We start from the raw sequence: 10,607 nt of genomic DNA on the forward strand, positions 1-10,607 counted from the left end.
CAGTCTGCTGAAAAGTATATGTATGAAAAGTCTTAGTTTATCATCTATTACTAGCTGCTTTTTAATCAGAAGCAAATCCTTTGAAGAAGAATCGTGGAAAAAAGGATTTCCGGCAGACACTCGCCAAAACAAGGGGCTACAAGTCAACAGCGAGGTTACATTATAAAAAATGCAGCGTAATATCAGCGCATCTTATACAAGTCAAATGGAGAGTAATTCATCTTATATAAGTCAAATGGAGAGTAATTCATCTTAAATAAGTCAAATGGAGAGCCATTCATCTTATACAAGTTAAAAGGAGAGCAATTCATCTTATATAAGTCAAATGGAGCGTAATTCATCTTATATAAGTCAAATGGAGAGTAATTCATCTTATATAAATCAAATGGAGAGTAATTCATCTTATACAAGTCAAATGGAGAGTAATTCATCTTATATTAGTCAAATGGAGAGTAATTCATCTTATATAAGTCAAATGGAGAGTAATTCATCTTATATTAGTCAAATGGAGAGTAATTCATCTTATATAAGTCAAATGGAGAGTAGTTCATCTTATTTAAGTCAAACGAACCGTGTCACTTATTTGTAATGGATAATATCAGATAAGTAAGCGATGAAGTTTTCTAATCGCAATCCGGTGTGTTCACCATTTCCTCGGTGTATTGCAGTTGCAGTACTTCTTCATTGAGCGAGAAAAGAAACAGATTTGGAGTACTAACTTTTTGAATTAATATCTATAGGGAATTAAGAAAAAGGTTTAACCCTAAAAATAACAAGTCATTGTTTCAAAAGTCAAATTTGTTGTTTTGTTAAAAAATAGTAATTATATAGATGTAGTAACCTAATAAAATATAAATCTTAAGTTTTAAATGGAAAACATAATATTAAGATTATAACAGAATGTTGATTTAGCTGAATAAAGATAAAAACTAAAATATTACCTAAATATATAATGACAGACAAATTGGTACAAAATTACTGAATTATATTATATATTTTTTGTGCTATCTTCGTCCATGTAAAAAAATAAATTCGGGCATTGAGCTTGATAGATAACATAACTGAAAAGATAATATATATATAAACTTCTCCTAGGTAATTTTTAACAAATAACAATTTTAAAAATCATTAATTACTATACAAATTTTTAAAAATGGGGCTGCATTAGTTACACTTTGAAATTTCATATATTAGGAAGTACCTACCATTAGCTTATTACAGGAAATGACCTTCTAACGATACCCTTCTTGAATTACCAATGCATTGTTATCTTATCAAAAAACTAGAAACAGTTTACAATTGTCTATCAAGTACGGTTCTACATATTAATACTGTCAATATACGCATTACATAAGTATAAATTATATTGTGAAATTTTTTAATAAATATAAAAACCTTTTAAACTAATTTTGGTTACTATAATATAACAAAATGAAATATATAACTGAGCTTATGTAAGGTAGATGTACTCAACACACATAAAACACTAACGAAAAAATTCATGTTACAATTAATGTTATGGAATTTTAAATTTTAATAAATCAATCTATAAGACGATTTCTAAGTAGTTTTATAAGTATACTACTTAATTTGAATCATATAACGAAAAAAAACTAAATTATAAAATAACCAAACCCGTAGTATGGATATAGGATATCATATCAGCCATTATCAGTAGAAATTGAGTGTATTTATAATCTCGGAGAATAATAAAACACATTGTGTGTGGCTGCCGTACTTGTCGCACGTGTCGTTCCTGTAAAATTCGCAATGGCTAAAGTGGAAATTAAATACACCAAGGTAAGTTTTTTTTTATTTTATACCACTATTAAAATTAATTAAAAACGCTCTTCTAAATATTAAACCTTTCAATTTTATAAATCTACACGAAATATTTGTTATTTACATAATACAATCAGAAACTGAGATATCACACATATCTTTTAATTTTTTGGATAAGAAATTAAATTTCGATTAGGTGTGAAAGCATGAATGATAGCATATTGCGGTGATGGTATCAAAAAGGTGTAAATACTGGTTTATCTTAAAGAATTCCTGAAGGACCACAAATGAGGTGTTCTTTTTTCTAAATAAAACGTTCGTTTCGTGTTAATATGATTTTTTCTTAGACTACCTTTTAGCTGCATACCGGCGTTAATATTATATACAGCGCTATGCTACTTGCTAGCCATAGATATTGTTCGCATTCTCGAAATAAAGCTGGGAATACTAAAATAATTCAAGGTTTCAACAAGAGCTCAAGGTTAAATAAAAACAATACTGGAATTGGCCAAACCATTGCCGTTTGGACCTTGGCAACATATAGATATATATTTACTTGCAAGACACGACTATCAGGATAACGCAAATACAAATTAATTTAAATATATTACTTAACAGTATTGGTTTATTGTGTGAAGTTATGTATAAAGAATACATTTACATCATACATAAAAAAAATACGTACAGGAAAATTTTCAGTGGTAGACCCATGATACACGGCACAATTTGGCAACTTAACGATATAAATAAGACATTGTTCTTCTAATGTTGCCATTGTTTTAATAGTATTTGGATGAACAATCGCTAAATCTTGAATTTATAATAAGGGATCCATATTAGCGCAGACATTAATAATATTAAAATAAACATTAAAAAAATATATCAATTCTATGTAACGTGTTATGTAATATAATTTTTTGCAATTATAGGATATAAATTCTATAATATTAAGAAATTCAAGAATAAATCGTGCTAAAACTAGATGATCTATTTTAGTTTGGTCATTGCCCTATTGGGGTGAATGCCCTAATCCCATCGACTCATTCGGTTCCATTAGCCATACAACACAAAGGTCGCCAATTTGATCCTTAAACTGAAAGCAAACCTTTTTAATATTAAATTAATTTGCTTGATTTGTATATGTGAGTATTACACATTTTCTGTGTTTTTAATAATATCCAGGTTTGGTACACCAAGCTAGGATGTCCTCTTCAATATTATTGTAAGAGCATTGTTGACGGAAAGCCGACATGACTTAAAAAAATCAAAAACGATAAAAAAACGGTTTCAATATTAGACCCTGTTGGGTTGTACAACCCTTAAATTATTATTATTAATATTATTATTATTATTCGCTGTATCTACGCGTGTTCTTGAAAGTACGACATAAAATTATTAATAGGTAGGTTTTAATGGCCTTCTTTATGACTCTGTACTTAATAGAATTTGTTAGTGGTTTATGTGCCAGCGTACACGTAGTGATCTGTATCTGTTTATTTGAAAATATTACTTCAAAGGCAAATGCCTAACACACGTCGTTTGGTTCATTGATTTAAAGATCGCGTGAACCTTTTGTAAAATTCAATTCTTTTCTATCAAAGATTCTTCTTTAGATCCTAGGACAAGTGGATCTTTCTAGAATGTTATCACCGTAAAAACAAGTGAAGAAGAAAATTCATACAATTACACGACGATGGATTATATATAACAGAGGTTAAGACTTTATTAAGATAAAAATTTTAAAATCAAAGAATACTAAGGATTAATACTAAAGATGGATAAGGCGATAATTCGAAAATTTAATTGTTACCCAGTGTGGTATAGGCAAATATATATTAAATGATAACCCGTATAGATATCATAAAGTCTCAACACATTAAATTGCTATATTGAACTTATGATATCATGTACATAAACATTGTAGGTGTTCATGGTCAAGTTCATATTCAATGATTCATACAAGTTACGACTTTAATACATGGAGATAAAATTCAATTTATTTTTAAATTACTGCCAGCCTCAGTCGCCCAATACTATAATAATTGCAATACAGATAACACATTCTGACCGAAATATAAACATACTTTAAATTTATAATCATCCATTATCCATTATACAAAAAGTTCTTTATTATATTCTATAAAATGAATATTACAATTAATAAGATACGAAGTTAACGCTTCTAAAAATATATAATAGCTATAGCCAATATTACATAAATAAAATGTCGCAAGAGTTATGAAATCACTTTTCTTTAGTTTTTATAATTTTTGAATTGATGTTTATTTCTTTGCGAGGTTTGCTGTAAGTTCTAGTCTCAAACTAATACTAGTAATTCTGATTTGGCGAGCTTAGCTCAGCCGGAAAGGGTGGAGTTCCCGCGACTCCCGGAAGGGCGTCTCCTGTGAGACTCAAACCTCGGATTTTCTTAAATACCCTAAACTTGAGAAGGCCCTTCTGATGAAATTTGCTACAGGATCCGCGATGGCTTAATTAGGCACTGTACCAAAATATCAGTGTATCGAGCGTTGGCAAGCTTTTGTGATTATAATAATAAAAGTTAGTGCAAAATTGAACCGCTGAAAAGTGAATAAAAATATTGCTTCAATAAAGCATAGATAGCCATATAGACGATATTATTGATACTGAGCGTGAATGGCATCCATCCGGTACAACAATTACCTATACTCCGTGTATGAGCACTCCTAACAATCTATTGTTCCCTGCTATTTACGAACACAATCGGATATTTTTAACCTTTGTTCGAGTTGTTTTGATTGAAACACCAAACCATTTTCAGAGATTATGCCGTCTTGATTTACATATATATATTTATCTTTTGCGAGTTCGTATGTAAATAGGTAGGCTTTTGGTACATGTGTTTAGGCACTCACATTTTGTTAGCATTTAATACTTACAAAACACACACATAGAAACACAAACTAACAATAATAAACAAAAAAAAAAGTTTGCGAGTTAACAATTTTTTTCTTAAAAAAAAAACAAAATTCGTTTTAAATGTGTAATGCGTGTGTGCTGTGGTTGTAATTGGCTCTGCCTCAGCATTATGATGAGGAGCAGACTGTTCCACAGCGCTGGTCATTCATTTTGCGCCTCAGTCGCAAAAAAAGAAAAATAATGTTATAATACTTAGCAAAAAAAATGTTAGTAAAAGTTAGCAGTGCAGTTATGATGTCCTGTTATAGTATATAGTAAATTAAATAAAAATATCTATTAAAACAAATAATATATAGTTTACATTGGCTACAACGAGTGAGAATGATATTTATAAATACACCAAATTAGCTTCTGTTACATCATTTAGTACAAAGTTGTTATTTAATTATTTATGACGTAAAAGACACCTAAAGAGAACTAAACCTTTTGAGCTAATAAACCTAGTGTAGTGAATAAAAGTGTAAGTTCGGTATCTCAGACACAAGAACATAGTGTCAAAATATTATTGAATACGCTAGATTGTAATTCATTTAAAGTGGCACTCTTTTTTGTGAACTTTATTGTAAGTTAAAAAAAAAAGAAAATTAATTATTTATGAACTTAATTCCAGTTGTTCATTAACAACGAATTCGTGGATGCTGTTAGCAAAAAGACTTTCCCCACCATCAACCCCCAAGACGAATCTGTCATCACACAAGTCGCTGAAGGAGACAAGGTATTTATATAATTAAAAATCTTAATACATAATTTAAAATATACCTTAATAATATAATTATTAATTACAATAAATAAAAATATATGTCATTGAAATATACTATGGAAACGTTTTCTATTTTATATATAATTCATGTTTAAAAAAACATTTTTTACCGGTTTGAAACGCTACCTGTATAAACTTATAATTTAATTATTCACCAAAATTTTAAATTTTTCCGACGTTTCGCGTGCTTTACAGCGTAAAGTAAAAGACAATGCTAAAATTCATGATTTAAATTTCTCTAGGCTGACGTAGACCTTGCAGTAGACGCGGCCGTTAAAGCCTTCCACCGCTACTCAGAATGGCGTACTATGGATGCCTCTCAAAGGGGAAGACTTCTCCAAAAATTAGCCGACCTTATGGAGAGAGACGCAAAATACTTGTCCGAACTTGAAACTTTAGACAATGGAAAACCCGTCGCTCAGGCTCACGGTGAAGTTATCTGGGCATCTCATGTGGTCAGATACTACGCTGGTAAAGCTGACAAGATTTTAGGAAACACCATTCCAGCAGGTATTTATTTTTATAATTTATATTCTACTAATATATTAGGCGAAATATAACTTTGAATCCAGTTTCTTTTCTTCTTTTTCTTATTCTATAAACTTAAAAAAACACTCACTTAAACATTTTTAACCAGATGGAGAGGTCATCTCCATGACCCTGAAGGAACCAGTAGGCGTTTGTGGACAAGTACTTCCCTGGAACTACCCCATTCCTATGTTCGTGTGGAAAATCGCACCTGCTTTAGCTGCCGGTGAGTTAATTTCTATTACAGATATCACATTATAATTGGTTGGTCTAGCTATTCAGTGGGGGAACGCTGCCGGTATCTTCGGAACCTTGCCTAAAGGGACTCCTTTTAATAATATATTTTAAATATTAAATTTTAAGGTTAGTTATTAGAAGTAACTACAATTATATTTATATCGGTTATATAAGATATAATATATAATAGTATCAAATCTTGTTTATGGACCTCATCTAGATAAAATGCGAACATGGTTTATTGGTTTTAACAATAAATAATATGCACTTAATCATTGGTTAAATAGTTAATTATACCAAACACTAGGTTAAATTAACTATTATCATAACTTTGGTTATGCACTTCTTGCACTCATCATTTTTTTATTTATTGTTTTCTTTTATTACTAGGGTTGCCTGGAAGAGATCGCTTGTTAGCGATAAGGCCGCCCGTTGCATCCCTTGTAATTTATATGTATTGTGTTATTTGTGTTTCTTTCTAGCAACGAAGTGTGAATAAATAAAAATAAAAAAAAACACAATGACAAGTTGAATTTTAAAAGTTGGTGTAATTGAAATTGGTTGTTCTTTTAGGCTGCACCGTGATCGTAAAGCCAGCAGAACAAACACCTCTAACGGCACTCGCAATGGCTGCACTCGTTAAGGAGGCCGGTATTCCTGCTGGAGTTGTTAATGTTATTACTGGTTATGGCCCGACCGCTGGATCCGCCCTCACCAACCACCCGCGTGTTGACAAGATGGCGTTTACTGGATCGACTGAGGTAAGCCTTTATAAGTATAAATTGCATTTTATGGCAACCACTTATGAAGTCAGGAGGTTCGAGGCCAAATGCAGTAATAAATACATTACATAATGCATACTTACATTATTTTTACTTTAGATCAAATGCAATCCATCCAACTGTGTGGAGTTTAAATACATATTTAATCTTGTGTATGTGTATCTAATAATTTAAAAACCCTGATAGGTCGGTCGGATCATCATGAAAGGTGCGGCTGCTGTCAACCTGAAGAGAGTCACCCTTGAGCTTGGTGGAAAGAGTCCTCTTGTTATTTTCAATGACGCTGACGGTGGGTAGTAGCATTATATTTTTCTACCTTTTTGTTAATTCGCACACCAATTATTTATAAATGTCTTGACAGTACTTTATGAGTAATATTTTGATACAGTGGAAAAAGCTGCAGAGATTGCCCACCGTGCTGCATTCGCAAACGCAGGTCAATGCTGCGTAGCTGGTACAAGGACCTATGTTCAATCTGGAATCTACGACAAATTCGTTGCTAAAGCAGCTGAAATCGCTAAGAAGAGGACTGTAGGCAACCCTTACGGAAATGTTCAACAGGGACCACAGGTACATAACTATTTATCACGTAATAATTATATGTGGTATGTACTTGTATATATCTGTTTTAACACCTACTACGGCTACAATCACTACAAAAAAGTCATAACTTGAAATGTGCTAACGAAGTTCCAGCCGCTAAGGATATATACTCGACTTTAGGCCAACGGCCAACCAACATTGGCAGTTAGACAGATAGTTAGATTGGTTGATGATCTTCTCTTTTGTTCAAAGGAAGAATCAAACCTTTCTTTCTCCATACATGGAACAGCGTTTGATTGAACTTTCCTTAAGTCGTTTCTAGGCATTACCCCTTGCCTCAATTATAATATGTCCGGCTTTTAGATCTCTATGTTGTTTATATATTCATACCATCTCTTGGTATATACAATCACCAGCGGAGTACTTCAACAATATAGTATCCCTTCAAGGATTATTTATATCAGGTTGGTCTAGAGAACGACAAATATGATGCTGCATATAAAGCAATACGTCGATTCTTCATCGGCGACTATCCTATAAGCATATTCACGAAATGGGGATTTTCTCTTATCTGTTTCGTCTTGTTACAGATTGATACAGAAATGTTCACCAAAGTGATGGGTTACATAGAGGCTGGTAAAAAGGAAGGTGCTCGTTGTGTGGCTGGAGGCGGACGCCACGGCAACGTCGGTTTCTTTGTTCAACCCACTGTCTTTGCTGACGTCACTGACAACATGAAGATAGCCAGGGAAGAGGTAATTATCGATTACGAGAAGACTAATGAAGGGGGAGTAGTTGTTAGGAGCCTATTATAATCATAACAAAGCGCAACTCATTTCGTAAGATATGCATAGTGAAATGGTAATTCACGTGTTAAAACAGACGAAATCTCGAAATCGTGAGAGAGCTTCACACCTTATTGTATGATATTTAAAAAAAATTATCAAATTAAATAAAAACAACGACATAACACTGGTGAAGATTACAAATTAGCTTATAAGTCGCAAAACGTAGTGAAACATAAATATTTAAATTTAAACGTTGCTGTATACTGTTTACGATGAATAATTTATGAACGTCAAACATTTTCATATTATTCATTGTCTTATTATTCTAAGAAAACATAGCATAAAAATATATTATACAGGTTTATATATATCGGTTATACAGATTAAAAATGATCAGTAACTAGACTGTAGACTAAATCCTCTTATTAAAATAGTCAGGAATACTTTTAGGAAAAATAATGCACACATAAATTAAATCTTTATCAAGCACTGTCTCATCTTCAGATCTTCGGACCAGTCCAGAGCATTCTGAAATTCGAGACCTTTGAGGAAGTGGTAGATCGTGCTAACGACTCCAACTATGGCTTGGGAGCTGGTGTCGTCACCAACGACGTCACTACCGCTCTAGCTTTCGCGAAGCATGTACGTGCCGGAAGTGTTTGGTAAGTACTATTGTTCAAGTTTTTGACTTTATCTCGTTCTATTATAATTCCTTATCCACTTACGAATTGTCGCCACTTTTGTTAAAAAGCTTTTCTATTCTAGTGTATTCCTATAACGACCTGCTTCAACTTACAATTTAAGCTAAGGTAGAAGCAGGGCTGACAATGGTTCGGTCAAAGCATCAAATTCGGAAGCGCGGCAACCAAAATTAAAGTAGCCATGATGATTGTCAACCATTAAATAAAATGACAGTGGGTGAAAAAGTTTCCTATAATTTTATTTAAATTAAATAAATAATATTACAGGGTAAACACATACGAGCATGTCGCTGTCCAGACTCCGTTCGGTGGATTCCGGGAATCCGGTATTGGTCGTGAATTGTAAGTTAAAAATGATTATATACATAGTTTCATTTGCCAAACAGACATAGAATGTCAGTATAGTGTTTTAGTGGTGGTTTGCAAGTAGAAACATAAATTTCTAGATAATTTATTAAAATCTACTCAACTAAATATGTACCAATGTTAGTCCATATTAAGTAGTTATTATGAAATGTTTTAAACGACAAAATGCTACTTGTAGTACGAAAGAGTCCCGGCGTTTTGTGCGCTTAAAACCAGGCAAGGTCGGCCTTGCTATTAAAATATAAGTACCTTAAACAGTCCACGTACAGTCGCGTATTAGTATACGCGTAAATCGCATTTTAATTCGGTATAAAAAAAATAATATTCAATTAATGGATGTCACTTTAATGGGAGACATATAAATGAAGTGATTTGTTAATATGTTTATTTGTTTTTTTTTTCAGGGGTGAAGACGGTATCTTGCAGTACTTAGAAAACAAGACAGTTACAATCAGTCTACCAAAGAAACCAGTGGTCTAATTTCGAAACAATATTCACGCATTTTTGTTATTTTTTTTAAATTATTCATATTAACAGTTTATTAAAAACTTTTTTGTTCACTATGGTTTTTTATTCAATACTTTTTATTTATAAAATTAATATTGACTATTAATTTATTTTATTAATTAATTAATATTGATTATGTAAAAAGGATATTAACAAAATAAGAATAACATTTACTTTACTGACTTTTATCAAAAGGAGTCAAAGAGATTACAGAGAGTGTAATAAATTATAATTAATTTATAATATACTTAATTTATAATGAGAACTCATGGTATTTACATATATTAGTTACAAGTAAGAAATCTATTATCTTAACTAAATTGTAAGAATAATAGAACTCCTAAAATAAATAAAACGAAAAATTGCTAAAATCAGAAAATCAGACTAATATGCCACCGGAAGAAATTTGCTTACCATTCAGACAATAGATTTCAGTTTTTCCATTGAGGAATCATATGTTCAAATATATGACGAAACTAAATCTATATATATTTTTCTATGTATATTTTTGTGTCCGTTTATCAATAAAAAATAATACAAAAGCGAAAAGAACGGACTTATTCCTTACTGATCGCATTGCGCTAAGTTAACATTATGATATTATAATATATATAATCTAGAAGACCTACGCTTAGATCTTTACAAAATTTTGATG

General features: G+C 31.7%; 2 protein-coding genes across 2 annotated transcripts in view; one reads left to right on the forward strand and one right to left on the reverse strand.

Moving 5' to 3' along the window:
* Positions 1-10,607, reverse strand: part of LOC110992248 (phospholipase A1) — a 33,131-nt gene that overhangs the window by 4,577 nt on the left and 17,947 nt on the right. The window lies entirely within an intron of this gene.
* Positions 1,666-10,005, forward strand: LOC110992247 (aldehyde dehydrogenase X, mitochondrial). Its single transcript, XM_045631446.1, has 11 exons — positions 1,666-1,800; positions 5,351-5,455; positions 5,743-6,010; positions 6,138-6,254; positions 6,839-7,026; positions 7,234-7,336; positions 7,436-7,617; positions 8,181-8,345; positions 8,883-9,040; positions 9,347-9,421; positions 9,850-10,005. The coding sequence occupies exons 1-11, from the start codon at positions 1,771-1,773 to the stop codon at positions 9,923-9,925; spliced, it is 1,467 nt and encodes a 488-aa protein (XP_045487402.1). The 5' UTR covers positions 1,666-1,770; the 3' UTR covers positions 9,926-10,005.

Source organism: Pieris rapae, chromosome 15 (genome assembly GCF_905147795.1).
Source record: "Pieris rapae chromosome 15, ilPieRapa1.1, whole genome shotgun sequence".
NCBI classification, from domain to species: Eukaryota; Metazoa; Arthropoda; class Insecta; order Lepidoptera; family Pieridae; genus Pieris; species Pieris rapae.